The 25,048-nt window shown below is 41.6% G+C and overlaps 1 protein-coding gene across 3 annotated transcripts in view; it reads left to right on the plus strand.

Moving 5' to 3' along the window:
- STK38 (serine/threonine kinase 38) overlaps positions 1-25,048 on the plus strand; it is a 40,397-nt gene that overhangs the window by 11,971 nt on the left and 3,378 nt on the right. For all 3 annotated transcript variants that reach the window (XM_040644685.1, XM_040644683.1, XM_040644684.1), the window contains exons 3-12: positions 4,271-4,322; positions 5,223-5,345; positions 7,120-7,203; positions 11,072-11,195; positions 13,531-13,685; positions 17,524-17,626; positions 18,506-18,567; positions 23,305-23,422; positions 24,473-24,596; positions 24,805-24,900. In XM_040644685.1, coding sequence (XP_040500619.1) covers positions 4,271-4,322; positions 5,223-5,345; positions 7,120-7,203; positions 11,072-11,195; positions 13,531-13,685; positions 17,524-17,626; positions 18,506-18,567; positions 23,305-23,422; positions 24,473-24,596; positions 24,805-24,900 — 1,041 coding nt within the window. The remainder of the gene's footprint in view (positions 1-4,270; positions 4,323-5,222; positions 5,346-7,119; positions 7,204-11,071; positions 11,196-13,530; positions 13,686-17,523; positions 17,627-18,505; positions 18,568-23,304; positions 23,423-24,472; positions 24,597-24,804; positions 24,901-25,048) is intronic.

Below are 25,048 nucleotides of genomic sequence, written 5' to 3' on the forward strand. Positions count from 1 at the left end.
TCGTGTCTGATGGCCTCCTGTTAATGCCACTGGTAGGCTATAGTGAACCCCTCAGGAGTGCAAGTTCATCTTTGTTTAATCTTTGTTTTGCCTCGGATGGTAAAGTTATCTAGGAACAGCAATTCGCGTTCAGGTCTCTCTCTTATGTGATCCTAGGTACCCCGTAAATATTGATGATTGCCTAGTTATTCATACAAAAAATAATTTATAGCAGCCTGAAATCAAAACTTAGGAGGCCGACATTTTTTTTCTCATAAAATATTCTGTGTTGGTTCTGTTCTTCATGAAAACTATTTTGGTGGATGAATTAAAGCCACAAAAATCCAATTTCATAGGAAGTAATGGTATGCTTCCCTCCCCTCCTGCCCCCAAATCAAATAAGAACTTTCCTACATTTTACCCTTTGAAAACCAGCACTGTCTGCTACTCCTTTTAGGCATTCTTACCTCGGTTTTCCTGTTTCTGTGTTTGGTCTGATCTGATACTGAGCTGCAATATGTGATTATTATTAGTGAGCAAATGTTAGTTTTATTTAAGTCCCAGAGATGAGTAAGTCTTGACCTTTGAATGTTATTCACTGACTAGCCGTCTCAGTCAAACCAAAGTAATTTGTTGAGATTTTTTTTTTAAAGAGAGCAGTGGGGAGGGGCAAAGGAAGAGGAACAAGGGGACTCAGCTCCAGCCACGGAGCTGACCTGGGGCATGATCTCACGACCTTGAGATCATGACCTGAGCCAAAACCAACAGTCAGACACTTAACTGACTGCGCCACCCAGGCACCTCAATTTGTTGAGATTTTTAAAAAACCTGTGTAAAATTCATTTTTAGGGTATTTCTTGAGAATTTTCTCAATTTTGGTCATGGAAATAACAGCTAGTGCTTATTTCTGTACTATTTTTCCTGGTTTTAAATGTCTCATCAACAGAAATGAGAAGTACTGGCTAGTCAGCTCTTGCACAATGGACTAGCCCTTTTCTCCCATCTGTGCAACCTCTGAATCAAGCTGTGCTGTGAGGTGAACTTAAATTAAGATTAGCAAAGGGGGCTAATTACACATAGTCAGGAATGTGTCTGCACGGTGTTACACACTCTGATTTTCTTTTTCCCCCCATTTGGCAACGTGCATTTTATAAAGTTGCTGTGTACAAAGCACTATTCTTAGTGGAGAAGGAGGATTCAGATATGGGCCCTGCCTTCCAAAGATCTTATTGTGTTCTATGAGAAGTGGGCTCACAGGCAAATAAATAGAGCTCGTGGAAGGCCGTGATGGGGTGAGGTTGGGTGCAGCCTCTAAGTGTGAAAGTGGCCAGTCTCTGTCCCTGGCTTCTGCTCTGGAACATTGGGGTTGAGTGCAAGAATGGCTTCACCAAAGGCTGGAGTGTTAGCTAAACTGGGTCTTCGATCAGAGACATACCAGTGGAGGGGCCTGCTTTTCTTTTTCATTATGAACACTTTTAAACACACACACAGAAAGACAATACAGTGAACGCCCATATATTCCTCAGATTCAGTAATTATCAAGATTTTGTTAAATTTGTTCCATTTTATTTTTTCTTGCTGTTGTGTTTTAAAGCAAATTTCAGACATCTGTCATTTCAATCCTACGTACTTCAGTATACGTCTCTAAAAATATGGCCATTTAATTGTATAATTGCAATGCCACCCTGAATCTAACAAAGTTAACAGTAATTTCTTGGTATCATCTCACAGAGGATGTCACTTGTAAGCCTCATTTTAGGCTATGCTTGCCATTTTGGGTGTCTTTAAGGTCTTCATTGGCTTGGACCCAATAAATCATTACCGTGGATAATTCTGCATGATAGGGTTTTTCTGGATACTTTTTCTAATGAAAGAATCTGATTGTGTTCACGGAGTTGGTTCTGATAACTTTACTCTCAGGTAGGTACAGAAACCGATTTGATTACACTTGCAGTCAGGCTATGAAAAACTTTTTAGTTTGAATTGAGGTTTAAAATATTGTCAGAAGCAGCCATCTCTGGGACACACATTGTATGACAGCACATTGGACTTCTTAGCCCTGGTGTGGTCATTCAAAAAAAATACAGTCAGAAAATGTGATGGTGTTTGATATTTGAGGCATGAAAAGTGCTGACCATGGTTGAGTTATAGTTCTTGCCAGGATGTTATCTTTGATTCTTTTTATTCTTCTCTACTTCAGCTAGTTAACATACACTCCTGAAAGTACCAACAGTATGGCCTTATCCCTCCAATAAACATGCAAAGATGCGTATCACAGAATATTCTGGGAACCCAGAGAAGTAGGCAGACTGGAAGCCACATAAGGCCTTTGTTTTTCCCTCAGGGTCAGAGTAGAGCTTTTCACCTTCTGAGAGCTTAGACACAACTTGTTATATATCACCTGATCCTGTGGATTTGTAATGTGATTTCTAACACGATATTAATTTTAACTAATTACTATTGTAATAAGTATTTATTGACCCAAATAAAACCCATTATCTTACTGAGGTCCTTTCTCTGTGTTTCCTATCTTGTTTAGTGGCATCATTATCCTCCCACACAAGCAAGTCTAAGATTTTTCCTTTGACTCCTACTGCCAGTTAGTCATCTTTGTCGTACCTCTGTTCACTTCGTTCTGGGTTTCCAGCCCTTGTTCCAGATCTGGACTCCAGATCTGAATCATTATGAGAGCTTTAGTTTGCCTCAGTCTTTGTCAGTTACTTTCCCTGCCAGTCCATCAGCTCCTTACTGCTGGCTGTCATTTTATTTTTATTTTATTTTTTTATTTTTAAAAGATTTTATTTATTTATTTGACACAGAGAGAGGGAGAGAGAAAGCACAAGCAGGGGGAACGGCAGGCAGGGGAGAAACAGGCTCATTCCTGAGCAAGGAGCCCGATGTGGGACCTGATCCCAGGACCCTGGGATCATCACCTCAGCCTAAGGCAGCGGCTTAACCAACCGAGCCACCCGGGCACCCTGGCTGTCATTTTAAAATAGAAACCTCATCACATCACTCCTTCACACACAAGCCCCTGGCGCTCTTAGTTGTCTGCAGACTAAGAGCCAGCCCTTTTAGTGTGCATTTGAAGTGCTACAAGCCTCCGCACGTTAGACTACAAGCTGTTGCCTCCTGTACTCTCTTTCTTTCTTTCTTTTTTTTTTTTTTTTTTTAGATGTATTTATTTATTTTAGAGAGAGACGGAGTGCGTAGTGGGGAGAGTCAGAAGGAGAGGGAGAGCAAGTCTTAAACAGACTCTGCCCAGCGCAGAGCCTGGCTAGGGCTTTGATCCCCTGACTGAGATCATGACCCCAGCCGAAAACAAGAGTTGTGCCCTCAACTGACTGCAGCACCCAGGCGTCCTGTATTCCCTACTTTGATTCTTCCCTGTCCTGCTCATTGCCTGTTACCTGAGATGCTGATAAGGGATAGAGATCCCAGCCAATGTGCTTTCATTCATTCTGAATAAATGCAGGTTGTGTGGAATTGGCTTTAAGGAAATTTTTCTTCTTTTAATTTTATCAAATCAGTGTGAGACTGTAGGTCAAAAACGTTCTCGGATGTGCAGTTTCTAAGGTTTAATACTGCAGGGATTTAGAGTCTTAAGTTCTAATAGTGCTGACAGCCGCCTGTTTTGATCACTCCTGCCTCTCTCCTTGAATCTCTAAATTCTGTCTTTACTGTTGTTTATTGCTCTTTGCTTGTGGCAGGGAGGAGGAGGAAGATGTAAAAAAGGAAGTAGATTTCAGTGAGGGAGAGAGACACCCTGATAGAAGAGGTTATCAAACACCAGCTGTTTGTGGTTTGCTAAGGAGGAAATACTTTAAAAAAGAGAGAGAACTTCTCATTTTGAAATAGGATTCTTTGTTGCATTAACACCTTATACAGTTTTTGTCAAAATGCAGAACTAACAAAGGGTGGGAATCTTTTCACTTAGTAACTAATTTTTTAAAAAGATGTATTTATTTTTGAGAGAGAGCACGTGCGTGCACGAGTGATGGGGAGGGGGGAAGGGGGAGATGGAGAGGGGGAGAGAGAATCCTCAAGCCGACTCCATGCTGAGCGCAGAGCCTGACCTGGGGCTCCATCTCACAACCCTGAGATCATGACCTGAGCTGAAACCAAGAGTCAGTCGTCCAACTGACTGCACCACCCAGGCACCCCTATAATTTGTTGTTTTAATGAGGCATTTTGAGATTTACCTGTTTTTACCCTTAGAAAATACTGTGTTTATATAGACTTTTCAGAAAGGTATTCAATTGTTATTTTAAATATCTTTGTTTATTTTTAGACAAAAGAAGTTAGAAAAAGTGATGGAAGAAGAAGGCCTAAAAGATGAAGAGGTAATTCATATTGGGAAATTTTTCCTTGAACAGAGCATGGCAAATCTTGTCCAACAAGTTGTTAGCCTTGGTACATAGGGTGCTTGGCTTAGTAACAGAGGAACTTACGAGGGCTGGTATACTTCTGGATTTAGGTATTCATGCAAAGGGAGAAATTCATTACTAGGTGCTAGGAGAGGAAGATTTATCTAGGCACAGTTGTAATAAATTAACTAGATTTAGAATTCCAAGAAAAGAAAGAGATGAGATCACATTAAAATTTACAAAAGCAAATTATAGCATACTTAGGGAGATCACAGCAGAGTCTCTATAGAAGTGGAGCAGATTTCTGAGACCATCATCAAGGCAAATCTCTCTTCAAACCAGCCCTTCCCCCAATGCCTGCAGACGTGGTAGGAGAAAATAGAGTTAAGAAACTGTGCAAGGAACTGAAATGACAGTGGAAATGCCTTCAAAAATAGGAATGAATCATAGAATCCAGGAAAATGGTGAAAAATACTGAAAACTTGTAGGCAATATAGAGCATAAAATGAACCCCAGTGTGTAAAAAAAAACAAACAAACACCAAACCCAGAGGGAAATTAAGAAAAACCCACACCCTTTTATTTTATATACCAGAGTTGAAAGGAAAATATTGATTGTTATTCTTTCTTCATTAGAAAAGTTAGGATAGTTGATTGCCGAAGTAGATTGGTCAGAGTCCTCAGAGGAGGCAGCCATCTGTTCATCATGGTTTGGTTATTGTGTCCAAAGGCTGGGGAGGAGAGACGCGATCTCTTTAGGGTTCAGAAGGTTGTGCTTAGTCTGGTGTGGTCCTGCTTTCCAGTCACAAGCGAGACTGCCGTGGATCTGCGGTTTCAGCTCCTCCCCTTCCCACCTCTCTCCCCCTTTAACCATTAGAAGCGACTGAGGAGATCAGCGCATGCTCGGAAGGAAACAGAGTTTCTCCGTTTGAAGAGAACAAGACTTGGATTGGAAGATTTTGAGTCCTTAAAAGTAATAGGCAGAGGAGCATTCGGTGAGGTAAAAAACCACAGCTACGTATCAGATATAAAAACAGCACAGATCTTTGCAGCTGCTGACATACCCTGAGCCCATGATCGTTGATAGAACTGAAATATGGGGCAGGTGGGTCAGGCGTGCCAGCCCCACCTTGTAACTGCTCGCTCTGTCCTTTATTTCCCCTCCACTGTCCCAGATCTCTGGTTGTTCTTCCGTTTTTCCAGAGATGATGTTGATGCTCTAAGTATTGATCTAAGGGGACAGTTAAAAGGTACAGGGAAATCAGTATTTATTATTTACTGAGTGCTGCTCTCCTAGACTCGTGACACTAACTCATTTAATGGATAATGAAATTAAGACTCAGAGGGGCTATATAATGTTCCACTGTCACACAGCCAATGAGCAGCAGTATCAGATGTTGGGCCCAGGAGTTCCTAATTTTTTTTTTTTTTAAGTTTGTAATCAGCCGGGGCTCATCACGACACGTGCACTCCGTAATCCCCATCACCTATTTCGCCCATCCCCCCACCCACCTCCCCTATGGTAACCATCAGATTGTTCTCTATAGTTAAGAGTCTGTTTCTTGGTTTGTCTCTCTCTCTTTTTCCCCCTTTGCCTGTTTGTTTCTTAAAGGAGTTCCTGGACTTAAAGCTCTTGCTTTTCTCAGCATCACACTGCCTCTCCAGGAGCAAACTAACAGCATATCTCCACCCTTTATTTCTTCCCACCAGATTGCTGTTGTTCGAAATGATGGCCCCAGGAGACAGAATTTATAGAAATGGGTTATACAGGTAGTGAGAGAGAGTTGAAAGCATTTGCAGCTTTGTCCCACCTGGTCCTGTAGATACATCCTGCTCGGTCACAAGGGCAGTCTTTTGGGGAGGGTTTGAATGAGCCCGTGCCAGGTCATCTTCATTAATGGAATACACCCAAAGTGAACGACTTACTGATGCAATAGTTTCATTAACTTTGTATAAAAGGAGCAGCATATGATTAAAAACACATACCCAGGGGAAATGTGAGTACGTACTTAGAAGCACAGGTGAAAGATTAAATTGATCCCTCAGTGTTCAGAATCCCTGTTGGTTTGTGGAGAGAGGGAAAGGTACGGTAACCACCTCTAAAAGGGCTTTCTGTTTGATGAGGAAGGGACGTGGGACTCAGGAAAAACATGAAGAAAGGTGCAGAGAGAAGGAAGCATACATATCTGGGGGCGGGGGGAGGATGTACAGGGACTTGCCAAGAAGTTTATCTTTGGGTTTGCAGACCATTAGTTTTCTTTTCATCGTAAAGTTATCTGTTCTTTCTAAAAACATTGGAAGATAAAAAAAGAGAAAGGAAAACGCATAAAACCCCATTTCCCTAATTATACATTTTAGGTTTTTTTTTTTTCCTTCTAGACATTTTTCCTACGCATGAGCTTTTGCTATTGTTTCAGACATTGTAGTCATCGCTTCCTTAGCGTTTCTGAGCTGACTGGATGACGTGTGCCGCGGGTGTAATGAGTTCTTAAGTACGAACGTGAGGGTTTTAAATTAGATTGATTTGTTCAGCTAGGGAGCCAAAGCTGTTCAGATGTGGAGATGTTTGAGAATGTTTCCAGGGCTGGCTTCACGGTGTATAATAAATACATCCATTTTGGAACATTAAAAAGCACTTTTTTCTGCTTGGTTATTGCTGGTTGCTTATATTAATATTGTAATACTTTTTCAGTCTGAATTATTTCCTGTAACACATGAAAGCACTAGCTTGACATTGTGAACTTTTGACTTGGCATTTCTTTTACGACTTTTAGGTGCGGCTTGTTCAGAAGAAAGATACAGGGCATGTGTATGCAATGAAAATACTCCGTAAAGCAGATATGCTTGAAAAAGAGCAGGTAAACCACAATTGTAGCAGTGATTTTAGTCAGCTTATAAATTTTTTTGTCACATAAAACTGTTCTTTTTGTTTATTTGAAATGTATTTTCTTATTACAGTTTCCTGTAGCACTGTCATATATGCATATACATGTAATATTACTTTTCTTTTCCCAACAAAGAAGCAGTCACATATATATTAAAAGGACAAATAATGCCTTATGCTGTGTGGTCTTTTAAAAGTGGAAAACCTATTAGCATCTGCTGTTTGTGTCTCCAAGTTGATCACGAGCTGTGCTTGTCACAAAGAGCCTGTTCTTGAGGTCACACTTGCTGTGGCAGCGTGTTCCTACTGAATGCTGAGAGAAATTGTATATATATACCTTGGAACTGAGACTTAGAAACTTGAATTTGGAATTTGCAATCTAAAATGTGTCCTTATATGCTTCATTCTGTACACTCAAACCAAAGTTTGGTCTTCTGCGTAACTCGTTATTACCCAAGAGAGCAGTCTTCTTTCTGAATGAATTTGAAAAAATCTAATGCAAACGGCAGAAGCAGTGCAAATTCTCTTTTAAGGATTAAGAACACTTTCTAAAATCCAAACCTACTTTGCATATAGATTTATAAGATGCAGAAGTACTTTATGCAAAATAAAATTTTAAATATTGGGCAGTATATTAAAAGCAAGAATGCTGCCTTTCTGTTAATCTAATTTCATTCAGTGGTTTGCTTAAGAACAGTAGTGGGTGATACCTGCATATGTCCTGTAATCAGATGCTCCAGGAGGGCAGAGAGAGCCCCTGTGGCAAGGAGAGCTCTGAGTACAGAGTGCAAGAGCAAGGATGGAGACCGGCCCACACCCAGTCCCTTCTGCCTCTTGAGAGGAGACATAATCGCTGAGGGTTCTTTGCCCTCCTTTTAAGTGCCAGTCACAATTTGGAGTTTTTATTTTCTCTTCAATTCTCATGTGCTACCCGTAAGCTTCGACTTGTAGGAATTTTGGTTCAGAGTATCAAATACCCTGGCACTGAACCTTCAGACACCATAGCTTATGCTAATACCAACCTCGCTCAATGCTCAACAGCCCTATTTTATGTATTATCTAAAAATTAGTGTGTGGTATGGGTGTAGGCACTGAAAGAGTTTCAGTTAGTCTTGAAAAGGGACATGTTAAACTGTATTGATTAGTCAGTATATTTTGTATTTCATAAGTAAGTTTTATTTTTACAAGACCTATTTCCTGTAGTTTTAACCAAGGCTGAAAACATTCCTTTATCAAATAATTAGTGTTCAGAATCGCATTGTAGAAAGAAGCGTGCATGACGACTTTCACTTACTGACCCTTCATAGCACGTGTCAGTTGCCCAGTGTGGTCACTGAGGACGATCCAAACACAGGGTGTAAACACGGTTTTTTTAATATTGTACCTTCTTCAAAATCATTTTCTAAAATTCTCCTACATGAGAATAGAGGGACTTTCTTTGAGAATTAGGATTTTTTTTTTTTTTACTTATTTGACAGAGATAGAGACAGCCAGCGAGAGAGGGAACACAAGCAGGGGGGTGGGAGAGGAAGAAGCAGGCTCACAGCGGAGGAGCCTGATGTGGGGCTCGATCCCATAACGCCGGGATCACGCCCTGAGCCAAAGGCAGATGCTTAACCACTGTGCCACCCAGGCGCCCCGAGAATTAGGATTTTAAACAGTGCATTAACTGAATTGTTAGCTCACCTTGCTGCTGGACTCTCCTCCCTGGGTTTGATCTCAGTGTGGTCCAGTTAAAGTTTCTGGCCACACACGCTGCCTGGGTTGGGCGCCTTGAAGCGTAGTCTGTGCTAGGGTGTGAGAGGAAGCGGACCGGTGCAGACCCATCACTTTTCGGTAGGGCTGACAGAGTTTGGATTCAGAGCCTAATTTTTTGTAGGTAGAGGTGTCTTATCCATAGGAGAAGTTTTTGGTTTGCTTTTACTAAACTGAACAGGAATTAAAGCTATTTACTGAGAGTTCAGGTTGTTATTCTGATCCATAGGGTGGAAATTTTGCTCTTCGGAAAATAAATTTTAAAGGATAAGAGACCAGCATTTAGCTAGTTTCTTCATGTGTCTCTTACATTGCAAAAGGACAACCTCTAATGGTGATGCCAGTATCGTATTAGGATGGGACAAAAAACGGACTTTTATCTCTGCTTTTCTAGTGCTCAGGAGACAACTAGCATGTCACTCCCCTCCCCATTAGATATGTGTGGAGCCGGGAAGGGGAGCCTGTGATGTGAGTTGCACCTCTGGTTCTTCCCTCCCTGACCCTATATTTGCCTGGCCCCACTCCTAGATCTTGAGGTTCCCGGCTGCTGTTCAGTGCTAGGACAGAAGGGCAAGGTGTGCACAGGTGGCCTATAGCTTTCCCCTTGACAAGCAGAGAACGTGGCAGTCACCGTTCTGTCCTCCAGGGTGACTGACGAGTGGTAGTCGTAGTGCCTCCCCATTTCTTTGGCTCCCTGCAGCAAGTAGAGGCTTTCTCCGCAGCCAGGAGAGGAGAGGCAGGTGGAGATTGACTCGCGCAGTCTTCCTGTCTGCTAATGCCCAGGGCCTGGCCCCAGCTGCAGTCGAGTGGGTGGCATGAGTGTTTCCCAAAATCTTTGCTTCTGTATGAAAGCTGAGGGAAAGCATCTGCCCTTACTCAGCTTCTTCATGATTTCCTAACATTGTCCCTTACCACCCTTCTCTTCCATTTTCCCACCCTCGTACCCTAAGTAGAGATGTACAAAACGGAAATTTTCTGCGACATCGAAGCTATTTAAAAAGTTCCCAAACAATTTTAGTAGAGCCTTGAAACCGAAATCTGTAGACTCAAGTGCCGTGAGGCCCGCGGGAAGAATGAGGCAGGTTGCATGTAAGACGGGAGAGGGGTGGGAGCTGCGTCCAGCTGGAAGAGCAAGTGCCTGACTTTGCTGAAGACATTCCAGTAAAACAAGCAAGCGTATAGAACGTCGTAGCAAACAAAACAACAACCATGGGCCGAGTTTGCCGCAGAAGTGCCAGTTCGTGAGCCTTGGTACACCTTCACCTCTGAACGTAGAGTAGAACTCAAGCCCCACAGTGTATGTTAAGAACAAAACCTCTATTCAAGGATTGGACTGGGTCTTAATAAACACAGACCTGATTAAACCCAGCTTTGCATCTGGTGACACTTAGGTAAGGGGGGGATGGGATGTGATAACATGCAGCAGTGTTTTGATTACTATTACATGTTCAAGGTAAATAAGGTAAATTTGATAATAAAACATTATTTTAATGAATTCTGCTAGTTCTCCCAAACCTTTGGCAACTTGGTCTCTTTAGCTAGATAGTTTATAAGAGCAGAAAACTGGAAATATCAGAAATTTGAATCAGTAACTTTTCTTAGGTGTTCTTACATTTCAGTTCAGTAAGAACTGAGCGCTTACTCTGTGCACAGCAGTGAACTGAGTGCTGTGGAATAGTATTCTGGAACTGCCCACCAGGGCACTGTCATTGCAGATACCCCCGCAGGCCTGAGGTGGGACTTGTTTAAGAGGGGGCTCATCTTGGGGACTTAATTTTTGTCATAAAAGGTTATTGGAACAATGGTAGTTTTAATTAATCAGGTTTAATTTATAGCACTGCGAAAGTTGCCGTTTGCATTACAGCCGTTCATTGTGTTATTTTTTTAAGCCTTTCATCACTCAGGTGTATGACTGAATACCTTCAAGTCAAATGTTGTCCGTTTTGAGTTCATACGTTTGCCTGAGCAGAAGTTAGATCTTTTGCATCACAATTTAATACTCGAACAGTATTGAAATTGTTTAAACAAATATGCAGTCGAATGAAGCAGAGCAAGGCTTGTCATTAATCAAATGCGTGTACCTCCAGGTCGGCCACATTCGTGCGGAGCGCGACATTCTAGTGGAGGCAGACAGTTTGTGGGTTGTGAAAATGTTCTATAGTTTTCAGGATAAGCTAAACCTCTACCTAATCATGGAGTTCCTGCCTGGAGGTAATTACTTGACGATGAAAGGTCATTTTTCCTTTTTGTTCTGTGGTTTCTCTCTCACGTCAATTAACCCTCCTTCCTACTTTTAATCGTGCTCACAGAGTTGCTTTCTGTATCTTTTTTAGGTCTATAAAGGAGGTCAGTAACCTGTCTTGTGCTGGGGTGCCTTTCTACAATTCTTAGTGCCATTAAAGTAACCTTCTCATTCATTCTCATGACTTCAGATGGACATTTCTTTCTTTTCTTTTTCTTTTTCAATGTATAGGAATAAAATAGGGACTCTGCCTGCTCTCCTGTCAATGGGAATCATGTATAATCAGTTACCCCAGTGACCAAATTGAAGCTATTACATTCTTTGCTTCAACTTTTTTGTTTCTTTTTCTGTAACTTATATTAATAAGGAGTGACTTTCTCATTACCTGTATTAGTAGCCAGAAACAGTTTCTCATTTCTGAGATTTCAAGTTTTACATTCAGCATGTGTATGTCCTAAGACTGCTCCAAAGTAAACCCATGAGAGAACATACATCTGTTCTGGGGAACACAGTCTGTGTGCCAGGGAGCAGATGAGCTGTGAGCAAACTGGTGGGGAAAAAAGAAAGCTTTTTCTCTTTTTGGTTCTGTAGCAAAGCAAATACAACTGTGGCATAATATTTTGATCCTGTGATAACCTTTATTTAGATCTAGGGTCATCAGTTGTTCATTAATAATTAATGAACTATTGACGAAAGTTAGGAAGGAGTCTGTGTGGTAGAACGAGGAGCAACTTTTGAACATTTAGATGCCATCGGAACCGGCTCGGTCCCCAGCCCCTTGACACGTGTCTCCTCAAGCCTCACATGCGCCATCTTCCATAGCTCCTCATGGCTCCTGACCCTGCCCTTTGCACCCGGTGGAGCTGGCCTGCAGAGCCATAGACCATCTGCCCTGAGCTCTCTGATCATCTGGGCAAGCTCGCACAGGTGAGGCCGCTGGCTCCTCTCCTGGGCCACAGCGCTGAGGCCACACAGCTACCCTAGAGCTGGCCTGAGTGCACCGCTCCACGTCTCCGGTGTGCCTCCAGACTGAATATGTAGCTGCCGAGAGTGATTCGGGAATCCTGTTTTTCAAGTCTTGGGTCAAGAAAAGAGAGCATTTTAATAAATGGTTTGATTTTTGCCTCAGCGTAAAATATCCCCTTTTTTCCAAGAATACAAAAAATTCCCCCAAAGTTATAAATGAAATCTAGAAAGCAGCATGATGCTCTGTTAAAATCAGAGGCTTCTTTCTCTTTTCCCTGTTTTCTGACCATAAATGGCTTTATATGGAATCTAAACTGAATCTTTCCTGTTTCTCTTAGCTTTAAACTACTTATACATACTTTCTTTGCTTTGCTTTTGTCTAACCACTGAGTTAGGATCAGAGTCTTTTTTTTTTTTCCGCCATTTTATGTTGCTGTTATTAAGCTGAAATAATTAAATTTTGACTTTGCGGAGAACTAGGGAGTTTACCTTTTAACTGCTAGACTACTGATACTGTGTTGTAAAAGTTGCATAAAGCATATCGGTGTATATTGAACTAAATAAAACACTGGAGAAAAAACTCCACTGATCTTGGGAGGTGTTCCCTTTGCACTTTGGGGAGGCAGCCGTTACATACCCCAGTAGGTAGCATTTTCAGTTCCTTTTTAACTTTTGTTGACTTACACTCTGCTACCTAAATCCCACCTTTTTATTTGTTTACGTTCAAGTGTTTTGTTAAGTAGAGACTGGAGAACTTGTTTTCAGCCTCTTCATATATTTAGTTTTTGTTTGGCATTTCGGCCTCTATCTATTAACAGTGGCAATATAACCTGTGTGGAAATGCCAGTTGGTTCTAGGTACAGAGAAGTTTGCAGGCAAAGTGAAAAGTAAAGTAATTTTTTCCCCCAGTCCAAATAATTACCCTAAGCAAATTGTGTGTGTGTGTGTGTGTGTGTGTGTGTGTGTGAGTGTGAGAAAGAGAGAGAGAGGGAGGGAGGGAGGGAGGGAGAGAAATTTCCTTTTGCTTTCCAAAGTACAGTGGAAATCACTGCTCAGTGGTCAGCATCAGATTCGGTTAAAAGCATTTTGATCTCTGTGGCTGTGAATTTTACCTTTAAGTGTTAGAGACTACTTCCCATTTCCACCTATATTGGCAGTGTGGGGTCAGTTTCTGGAACACAAAAGAGCCTGTTTAGCACTGCCTTATGTAGGCAGATAGGGAAGAACTATCTGAAAACTGGCACTTACTCATGTATTGTTGTGTGTGTGTGTGTGTGTGTGTGTGTGTGTATGTATGTGTGTGTATGTGTGTGGTGGCTTGTGTCTTCTTGTTTCCAGGGGACATGATGACCCTATTAATGAAAAAAGATACCCTGACGGAAGAGGAGACTCAGTTTTATATAGCAGAAACAGTGTTAGCCATAGACTCCATTCACCAGCTTGGATTCATCCACAGAGACATCAAGCCAGACAACCTTCTCCTGGACAGCAAGGTACTGTGCTAGGGGAGTGCCATGCCCGTGTGTGTTTCCTCACCTGGGCGGTCTCCGCTTTCACACCTGCGCCACTTGTGATAATCATGGTAAGGGAGCTGGGAACTGCCTTGTATATTTCTCTCTCTCTCTCTCTTTTTTTTTTACCGGTAAGTTTGCTGTTACTTCCCTTTTCTGAAAGGAGTATGATTCTATAATTCGATCGAACAGCCTTCTTAATAATAATGGACATTTTTGAAAATGATTAAGAAGAAAATTGATTTAGAAGCTTATTTTATAATAAAGCCAAAGATAGTCATCTTTTCCTAGCATGTAATTAACTCTACTAATGCTTCACCTGTTGGGAACCCCTCTGTTGGGCAACCTTATTAGTTGAGGAACCCAGCCAAGAACCAGGAAGTTAGGCAAACAAAAACAACAACAGTCTATCCCAAAGTTCAGGTTCCAGTTCATTTGCCCTCTGCTTAAAGAAGAGTCCTACTCAACCTCTGTACTGGCCTCTTTGTATTTTTCTTTAGATATGCAAATGAGTTCACTTGCTTGGTTCTTAAACTCACAGCAAATGAGAAGAGAATGCCTGTGCTGCTAGATTGCTGGCTGCTCCTTGGCAAGTTTCCCCACTGTCCAGACCTCATGTATCTATAAAGTGAATATATTGATCCAGAGAAGCTCCAGAGTCCCTTCCAGCTCTAAAATTTTTAGGATGTTATGCTCTGTTACACAGAATTGTTGTCTGGACTGAATTTTTCTTTTACGTAGGACAGTGAATTTAATTCTTAGGATATTTTTCTTTCTTGCCATTCTTTTTTAAAGTTGTATTTATTTAAGTAATCTCTATACCCAGTGTGGAGTTTGAACTCACAGCCCTGAGATCAAGCATGCTCCACTGCCTGAGTCAGCTAGGCACCCCTCTTGCTGTCTTTTGATAATTTTCTTGTGATCTTTGAAAAACCTGAACTTTTGGTATACTTTTTTTCTTTCTTTCTTTCTTTCTTTCTTTCTTTCTTTCTTTCTTTCTTTCCTTCCTTCCTTCCTTCCTCCTTCCTTCCTTCCTTCCTTCCTTCCTTCCTTTTTTTTTGGTATACTTTCTTTAAAAAACTTAGATAAAGTTTCAAGGTGGCAGGAGATTTACCAAATAATTTCTTCTGGTTAGTAGCTTTTTTCTTCATCATAAGAATAATGTGTATACGTAGTAGAAAATTCGAACAGTACGAAGAGTTATAAAGAAGAAAAATACCTATAATCTCATCATTCAAAGATAGCTACTATTTTGGTACAATAGCTTCAGTACCTTTACTGCTTGTGTCTATAATTTATATATAGTTAATATCCTAAAAGTAGCTTGGTATTCTGCTTTTAAAATGTTAGTGTATATAAAATTATTCTTCTATGTCATTCTGTTCAGATATATTTTTAATAGCGTGCTGGCCCTACTTCATGTGGTTGGGTTCAGATGCCCTGGTCCTGGGCCCCGGGTATCTTAGCAGGCTTAGTTGCACCCTGTAGTCTCTGTGGAGGTCCAGCAAACATACTGAAAGCCAAGGACTTGGGGCCTCAATGTAGCTGAGGAGGAGTGTGGAACCCCTTTAGGTGCACATTTGCTCTCTACAGGATGCTAGCCCAGACTTGTAGAAAAATGTTCCCACGAGCAGGCTTATGTAGGTGTTCAGCCATACAGATTCTAGAAGTGCAGCTGCAGAAGTTCTGAGTTCCTGCTGCGTACGTAGAGTAGCCACAGAATTCCCTGAAAATGTAGCCTTGACTAGCACTTGCTCCACATACTGCTTTTTAAGACACGTTCCTTTCTTAGAGGTATCCAGGTAAAATGTAGTTTTGAGAACTAGTAGTTAAACTGTTCCTTGACTTGTGCAACAGGTTATTTGCAAATCTGAAAAAAAAATGATACCAGGTTAGCAAGCTCAAACCTGTCTTTGTTTGGCAGTTTACTTTGTTGTGCGTGCGTGCGTACACACACACACACACACACACACAGATATGGCCAAACCGAATGGGATTTCTTCAAAACAAAACAATATAAAACCTGATCCATCTGAGCAGGGCTTCTGTAGCCTCCTTGTATCCTGAGAAGTTGGTATGTTAAGGCATAAGGATGTCCTGAAGGAAGGTGTACCACAGATGTTGAAGTCACTGGGGCTTAAACCTTGGCCACACCACTTCCAATCGTGAGACCTTGAGCAGTGTAGATCCCTGAGCATCAGGATTCCCTGCCCTGTTTTTGGCTTTACTTCCTTACCTACCTGAAATTTCACCACCCCAAGAACACCTGCCTCTTCCTCAGGACCGGTTACGTGCCAGGCACTAGGTTAGGAGCCTTCCATGCATTAATTCTCATCATTCCTGCCAGGAAGATACCATTATTTCCGTTTTCCAGGTGAGATCAGGGGGTTGGAGAGAGTAGGTAATCCTGGTCTGGAGAAAAGGAATATAGGTTGATTTCTGGCATTGGTTCTGCCATTTCACCAGCAAGCTACTTAACGAGTCTGAGTCATTGACGGTGGCGTAAGAGTTATAAATGAGATGGCATGTTTAAAGCATGGGGCCTGGCTCAGAGAAGTTGTGAGTTTTCCTTGAAGAGAATGATAAAGCCAGACACTTATGATTAAAATACAGTATAGTAACATTTGTCAGGAACTATGCAATAACATTAATTCTCTGTCTTTGGAATAATTTATTCCTTGGACTGTATCATAATGAAACAATTCAAGAGGAGAAGTTACATGAACAACGATTTGTTCATTTACTCATTATTTAACTAACAATCATTTATTTACACCATCCTCTGTACCATGCGTGGTTAGGGTTGGGAACAGAGACTCTATCACAGGGGTCCTTAGAATCCACATTACATGAGAGTGAAAAATCAGAAATGGAGTAAGCATCCAGAATTAGGAGGGTGGTTAGGTAAATAATGATGTACTAAGTCATTTGAATTTTTTTTTTTAAGATTTTATTTATTTATTTGAGAGGGAAAGAGTGAGAGAGAGAACGTGTGTGAGCGCAAGAGCAGGAGAGGGAGAAGAAGACTTCCTGCCGAGCAGGGAGCCCGACGCAGGGCTCAATCCCAGAACACTGGGATCATGACCGGGGCCGAAGGCAGCTCCTAAGTCATTTGAATATTATGTAGACATTAAAAATGGTGATTTTGAAAACCATGTAGAAACACAGAGGAATATTTGAGTGAGTTTAAGAAGTAGTGAAAGAGGGGCGCCTGGGTGTTCAGTTGGTTAAGAGTCTGACTCTTGATCTCAGCTCAGGTCTTGATCAGGGAGTCTTGAGCACAAGGCCCACATTGAGCTCCACGCTGGTATGGAGCCTACTTAAAAAAAGGGGCGGGGGAGTCTGGGTGGCTCAGTCAGTTAAGCGTCTACCTTTGGCTCAAGTCACGATCCCAGGGTCCTGGAATTGAGCCCCGTGTCAGGCTCTCTGCTCAGCCGGGAGTCTGCTTCTCCCTCTCCCCCTCTGTCTGTCACTCTGCTTGCTTGTGCTCTCTCTCTATCTCTGTCAAATAAATAAATAAAATCTTTTTTTTTTTTTTTTTAAAGAAGTGGTAAAAGTATCTTTAGATGCCATGGAGGGTTCAGCTGTGTTGGCAAGTTTATGTGTGGGCAAAAAGATAATATATAAAAATTGAAATTCTTTTATTAGTAGTATTTAGTATAATAGGATCTTTTAAAATTTTATTTTTTATTTATTTTTCCCTATACAAAAAAAGCATACTTTGTAGTGGAGCTGTAATGGATCTGCTAAGGAGCTGGAGGATAACGTCTGTTCCACGTTCCTGAGTGTTCATCCGTACCTTGTTTCTTCTTCCCCTTAGGGCCATGTGAAGCTTTCTGACTTTGGCCTTTGCACAGGATTGAAAAAAGCACATAGGACAGAATTTTATAGGAATCTGAACCACAGCCTCCCCAGTGATTTCAGTAAGTGTAAACAGTGGTGTTAGCCATTTTATCCCTTTCCTGGGCCTAGAAGAGCTGTTCCCCTGGTAACTAATATATGCAGGACGGATTAGAAGATTTTCACAGCATGAGTCTAGAGAATGAAAATATCTTCCCAGGTGTGCCTGTGGTTTTTATTGTATGATGAGGCAAGATGAGTGCTACCAAATATATTAAGGCAGATGTTGAAAAGAACCTTCTTTGGAGCTCTGTTGAGAAGGTTACTGGGGATGAATAGAGGGCAGGCAAGCAAAAGCAGAGGAAAAAGTCCTGGGACCAACTCCAGATTAGCTTTATCCTGGGTGCTTCTTTCTGTCATGGCAGAAGGAAATTGATCTTTATAAGTGTTGTTTTCACCCCCGCACTGTTAAACCGTTGAAACTATGTAGTCAATTACAGTTCATCCTGGAGAAGCTTATGCCAAAAATGTATTCTAAATGCAGAAGTCTCTGAATATGTAGCAGTTATTACTCTTGGAAACTCGATGGTAATTTTGAGGAATTATCAGTGTCTTAGGTCCACTTTGGGACCTTTGCTGCTGCTGAAACTGTATTTCCCGTAATTCTGATGAAGGCCCGTATCCTCTCTGGCCGCATGACCCACGTGACTGTGTGCTTCTTTGAGCTGATGCCTCCGTGCCTTTGGTTTGGGTTTACAGACTTGCTGGCAGTGTGTAGGGTCACTGCTGCTGGGTCTAGAGTTACATACGTACGTACTGATGTGTGGTCTCGTGTCTAGAGTTAGTGATGTGTGGGTGGAAAGGCAAGACTTGAAGGTCCCGTGTGGCTTGAACCAGAGCCTTCAAAAGCAGTAAACATCCCTGTCTGAACTTTGATGAGGACTTTTTCTCTCTGCTTTTAGCTTTCCAGAACATGAATTCCAAAAGGAAAGCAGAGACCTGGAAAAGAAATAGACGTCAGCTAGTAAGTAATATCTGTGGCTTCCTAAATGCTACAAACTGAGTATGAATAAATTTTAAAAATAAGTACATAAATTTGCATTCAGTAAACGTTTACAGCATATCTATTCCTTGCTTTTAAGATTACCTTAATAGAACACTGTCACACTGCCGGTGACACCAAAGGTAATCTTTTTAAGGAGGGAAGATAATATTAGGTTCTTTTGGGTGTGACATTTTAATGGAGGACTTCATTCCGACCCTTTACATTGGTGACAACCCCTTTCCTTCCTGTTCCACCTGTTCCCTATTTTTATGGTGGTGTAAAGGGGATATATTTAAACTAGAGGTTTCTCAAGATAAAACTAATTTACAGATGCCTACCCAGAGCTTTAAGGCAGTGGTTCTCAAACTTTTAAAATTTTGATTCACTTAGGCAAGTCAAGACTTCAGTTCACCTGCCCCACCCTTTCCTACTTTGTGGTGGAAAGGAGAACTTAGTGATAAAAATTGGAGAGGAATTTAAGGAAAGTGTTTTTAACTTTATACGTATTTAAGTACACATAAAATTATACCTTACAAGCTTAAAAATAAGTAACATTACTGCATTTACCTTGATGATCTATTGGAAGTTATTTAAATAGTACAAATTCACCAGCAAAATATTGCTGTCCAGGCAGACTTTCATTCTGATTCATTGGTTTATATCTGAAGTATAATCTGTACGTCGCAGTGTCTAGTTATTGGAAAATTATAGACCAGAGATAATAGAAATGTGTATCACCACATCCTTAGGCTTTGCCAGAAACCTCTAGTGGATGAAATGAATGATGGTAAGGCTAAACTAACGGTTGTAGAAAGCAAGAACCTCGGCCGTGGGAAGCAGTGGCTAATTCGGAAGGATGGTCGTGCAGGTGTATCTCTTCTGCTTGGCAGCCTGTTCAGTGGCAACTTGGCGGGTTTGCCAAGTACTGTATTTCAGTCAGACTTCTTCGTAAAATACTGAATTAGAGTTCTCTGTAGTATCTTTAATAACTTGGTTAGTAGGTCACTGGTAAGTAGCTGTCCGTCCTAGTGAGAATGGATGCCTCTAAGGTTGTTTCAGAAGCATCAAAAGAAAGGCTTGCAGTTTTTAAGGCCCACGGGTGGGCCTCAGGCCAGACCGTACTTTGAGTATAATGATTTTGTTGTTCAGCCGGGGCCCTGGGGGAGGCATTATCTTAAACCAAACACTTCTGGGGATGTCATAGCTGAAATCCGTCTTTGATATCTTTTCCTGACATTAACTTGGGGATACTTAAGGTTGGTATAGTCAGTCACATCAGAGTCTCCTTTCCGTAGGGACTCTGATACTCTTTCAGTGTCTGAACTCTGTATGTGGTTGAAAAACTGTTTACAGAGCTTGCTGAGGGTTAGGAAGTGGCAGGCACGAATTGGGTCAGATGCTTCTGTTGCGTCTCTCCGTTGAGCAGTTGACCTTAACCTTGGCTGCACATTAGAATCACCTGGAGGGCTTCGGAACCTACTGATGCCTGGGTCCTACTCCCGGAGACAGATTCAGTTGGTTTGGGGTATATAATCTGGGTCTGATTTTTTGAAAGCACTCTGGGTGATTTTACTGCACAGCGAAGGTTGAGACCCTCCACTGAAGAGACTGTTTCTCAAACCATAGCTCCTGCATTGTTGGGACTGACACTTACCTGTGTTTCGGAAGCTAATGAAAGGTAGAGAATGTTCCGATTTAAAAAAATATTTTTAAAGCAAGCCAAGAGTTAACCTTTGGCCACAGTGCTAATATATTTATTTTTGTTTTTTTAAGTAATTTCTGTACCCATAAGTATGGGGCTCGGACTCACAACCCCGAGATCAAGAGTTGCATGCTCTACTGACTGAGCCAGCCAGGCTCCCCACTCTCTGGTTTTATAATAGGAATTTTTTAACAAGTGAGATTTACTTAACATTCAGCTTTGCTGGAATAAATCTAGTTTCTAAATTGAAGTTTCTGTAGTTTCTTAATCTTTGTAATTAGAATGACAATAATTCTTGGGGAGAGCGCAGTCTCAGACTTTAAAGCTTTAAAAACAGCAGCTGGCATGTGTATTATTTAATACATGTATTTAAAAGAAAACAGTATACAATTCTATATGGAAAAAATAAATTCCTACCTTACAGTATACAGAAAAATAAGTTGTAGATGGAAAATAAAACTTTAAAATTTTGGAAGAAAGTATCAGGTGGTATATTCATGATCTTGGAGTAAGGATTTTTAAAAAATATTAAGATACAGAAGTACAAATCATAAAGGAAAACTTGATCTTACTTTAAAGGAAAAAAAACCCTTCTATATATCAAAAGACATAAACAAATGAAAAGATAAGCCACATGGTCCCACTACTTTGGAATTCTGTTACAGTTCACATGCATACCCTACAACCCAGCGCATCTACCCCTAGTCATACGGTCTGGAAAAAATGTGCACTTGTGAACCAGGAGCCATGTATAAGAATGTTGATTGTATTTTTGTAATAGCAAGAACTGGAAATAACCCCATGTCCCATTGACAGGAAAATGGTTACCTTATGGGGTAGAATATTTTATAGCAGTGGAAGTGATTGAACTACAGCTACATACATGGGACATAATGGATCAATTTTAGGAACAAAACATTGAGAAGAAAAATCAAACAGCAGAAGACTGCATGTAGAGTGATACCATTTTTACAAAGCCCCAAAATAAAGCTAAGATCTCTATTTAGACACAGACATAAGGCAAAATTAATTTTTCTTTTTAAAAGCAGAGGAATGATAAATAAAATTGAACCATAGGGGTTAGGAGAGGGGGAAGGATGGAAGGGAGAGGAGTGCACGTTTAGCTCTAATGACATTGGTAATGATTCATTCCTTCAGTTGAACTCATGGTTATTCATTTTTATTATTCTTCATTATTTGATAATTGCACATTTTTTGGTATATAACATGTATTACATCACTTAAAAACCATAATAAAAATGATAATCCTCACACTGGGAGCAGTTATTTCCAATATGTAAAACTATAAAGGATTATGTCCCGAATCGGGATTAATGCCCTGGATTCATAGAGAAGTCCTGCGAATCAATAAGAAAACAGACAATGCAACTAAAAAGCAAACGGGCAAAGGATCTGAACGGGGATTCAGAGAAAAAAGAGCTGACTGGCCAATCAGTAAACGAACACGCGCTCAGCCTTATGAGCGATAGAGCACATGTAAGTTAGAGCAGCGAGGTCCCATTTCACATTCATCAGATTGGCAAAAGCTAAAAAGTCTGACAGAGCCAAGGGTCGGTGAGATATGGAACAGCAGGAGCTCATCCCCACTGGGGGAGTTGAAATAGGCGTTTTGGAGGACACTTGGAAGATGTCTAGTTAAGTTGAAGATGTTTATAAGGCAAGACCCGGGGGTACTCCCTCTGGCGTATCCGTTAGAGAAATTCTTGCTCTCGTGCCCTGGAGGTGTCACAGGTATGTTTATTCAGGTGTTGTCGTAGACATTGGAAGCAACAGAAGAATGGGTAAAAACGAACATTGTGATGTTTGTGAAATGGAGTGTGTGTACAGCAGTGAAATGGGTGAGCCAGAGCTACCTGGATAAATCGCAACATCATGTCGAGTCAGCACAAGTTGTCGCATTGGAGACTAATGAAGTACCGAGTGAAGCGCTTTATTAAAAGTTGAAATACTCAGGAAGTAATATTATGTCATTTATGCAAATCTTCATACAAGCGTAGCACAGCAACTTCAGGGTGGTTTTGACTTCACTGGGGAAGGGGGAGGGGCTGTCTGGGTTTAATTGTTTCTATAGTTTTGTGTCTTTCAAAAAAACAGTTGATCTGAGACTAATACGGCAGATGATTAACGTTTCTTTAATGTGGGCAATAGGACATGTGTGTTGTTTTATCTATTTTTTTCTGTATGTTTGCAGTATTCCATAATAAACATTTTCAAAAGACAACACAGATGTTATTTTTTATCTTAGAAGTTCTATACTATCAAAAATGCTTAGATTAGAGGCTTCTATGTGGTAAACCCCCAAATGGTGAGCACATGGGAAGGCTTTGAGTGTCGTATTGTAGTCCTGGTATATGAGAATAGATTACTTGAATTTAGAAAATATCCCTCTGAGAATTGTTTACATAAATGAGTACGTTTGGGAAATAGACTTAAATCTCTAACCTATGGGATATGACTAGCTTGTAATAATAAAGCTTCCCTTTATGATTTTCCCAAATCAAGGAATATTTATGATAGAAAGAGGGATGATTTAGACAAGGCATTTCATTTTCAAACTGGGCTCTGCCACTTAATTAGTTCTGAGCCTGTGAACAAAGCTGTTTTGGGCGTCAGATTTTTTAATCTGCTTAATACAAATCCTTAAAGTCCTTTGCTAGGTCGTGTCAGGACGAACTGGGCTCAGAAGCATCTAAGAAGTATGGAGCCTGGCACTCACTGCGTGCTCAGTAAGTTACGGTACTAGTCGTTAGGATGATACCTTTGTCCTGAGCGACCATGGCGTTGGCTGTATCTCGGAAGGTCTCCCGCCTCCCGAAGCTTCATTGTTCGCTGTGGAAGCGCTCTGGCAGAGCAGGCCTGCCGTTAGCTACGGGGCCATCCTGCCCAGTTACTTTTGGGTAGCCGTAGGCGGTGCTGGAACCTTTGGTCTCTAGCACAGGCCTCTGGGCACCCTCCTGCCTGCGGGCGCCCCTGATGTGTGGTCCGTGTTTCAGGCCTTCTCCACAGTAGGCACTCCCGACTACATCGCTCCCGAGGTGTTCATGCAGACCGGGTACAACAAGCTCTGTGACTGGTGGTCGCTCGGGGTCATCATGTATGAGATGCTGATCGGTAAGTTGCGCGCTCTCGGAGGACTTTTCCGTGCCGCCAGAAGGAGTCCCGTATTGCTAGCGGACTGTCTCAGCTGCGGCTGAGCTAAGCACTTTCCCTCTTGACTTTCCATGGGAAGTTTCCTAGGTAGAAAGCTCGTGGCCGGCAAGTAGCCAGCTCTGCGGTCCGGCTTCCTGGCATCCTGGGGTGCTGTGCGGATCATTTCTCCTGTTCTCCCTTTTTCATCCTCTCCTAGCAGCTATTTCAGTGTCTGGCATTTCTTCAACATTCATTATATGCAGAGTAACGGACGTTGCCTCGCATACTCTTTACTTTCTTGCTGTCCCCTTCGTCTCTCTAAGCCTTCAGCGCATGGAACTCGCTGATCTCTCTCCCTCTTACTCGGATGGTGTGTCTGTGCATTTAGGGGACACTGTTTTGGGGGGGTGGCCGCATGCCGGAGAGCACTCGGAGACGAAGTATGTCCATGGCCGTACTGAGTGCGTGCGTCTGTGGGTGGCTAGTGTGGCTCCTGGCTGCACTGTCTTCGGGAACATCGGTTGGACGCCTGTGGAGGCGGATGTGGTCTGTGTGGAGGGCACGCGGAGTAATATGGTCTGACAGTATTTATTCCCTTGTCTGTAGTTCTCAAAAAGAGGCATGGTGGTCACCTTTAACACCTGTGCTTTTTTCTTATTCAACTTGTTTGCACTGTACCCACGTAAGGATAGTCCTAGAACAGAGTCCTTTCTCAGTGATGTTGTTTCATCCTTTCGTTTCTTCTTTGGGCACAGTGATTTCCACGTGTGTGACGCTGTGTATGTCCTCCTTTCTATTCCCAGCTTCAGCTGTTGGCTGCTTCCCTTGTGGTACCGGAAGCACAAATTCACTTTGGGCTTAGGAGTTTGGGGGGAAAAAGAAAAATTAGTTTAGATGTTTTCTGGAATGAGTGGAAGTCACAGAGGAGGTTATGGAGGGTTAAAGATGTATAGATTCGTATTAAGGAGAATGTTCTCAGTCAGATTCAAAGTTCTGGGGTGTAAAAGCTCCGAAGTTCCCTTTTTATTACAGGCTACCCACCTTTCTGTTCTGAGACCCCTCAAGAGACATATAAGAAGGTGATGAACTGGAAAGAAACTTTGACTTTTCCTCCAGAAGTTCCTATCTCTGAGAAAGCCAAGGATCTAATTTTGAGGTATTAGTCAGAGAACATCTCCCCCACCTCCCACCCAGGTTTTTTGACATGAGTGAATTCATTTTTTTTTAAACTTTAATTATTACCTGGGTCTGTCCCCTGCTTTCTTCCATTTCTCTCTGTAAAAAAAGGGGGGGGCGGAGATTATTCCTTCTCTTTCTCCAAGGAGACTACTTGAGGTATGCTGAAAGGCCTCTGTCTTTTCCAGATTCTGCTGTGAGTGGGAACATAGAATTGGAGCCCCTGGAGTTGAGGAAATCAAAAGTAACTCTTTTTTTGAAGGCGTTGACTGGGAACATATCAGGTATATCCATATACACACTTTCAGGATTATTTCAGAAAGGCTGTATTTTGCTTAATACTAATTTAGAAGCGCCATTATTTGGCAAGCCAGGTAAGGAAGAGGGCTTCTTAGAAATTCAGGGTCTTCTCTTGTTTACCGTTCGTGGTGA

Source organism: Ursus maritimus, unplaced genomic scaffold (genome assembly GCF_017311325.1).
Source record: "Ursus maritimus isolate PB19 unplaced genomic scaffold, ASM1731132v1 scaffold_30, whole genome shotgun sequence".
In the NCBI taxonomy this organism is placed as follows: domain Eukaryota; kingdom Metazoa; phylum Chordata; class Mammalia; order Carnivora; family Ursidae; genus Ursus; species Ursus maritimus.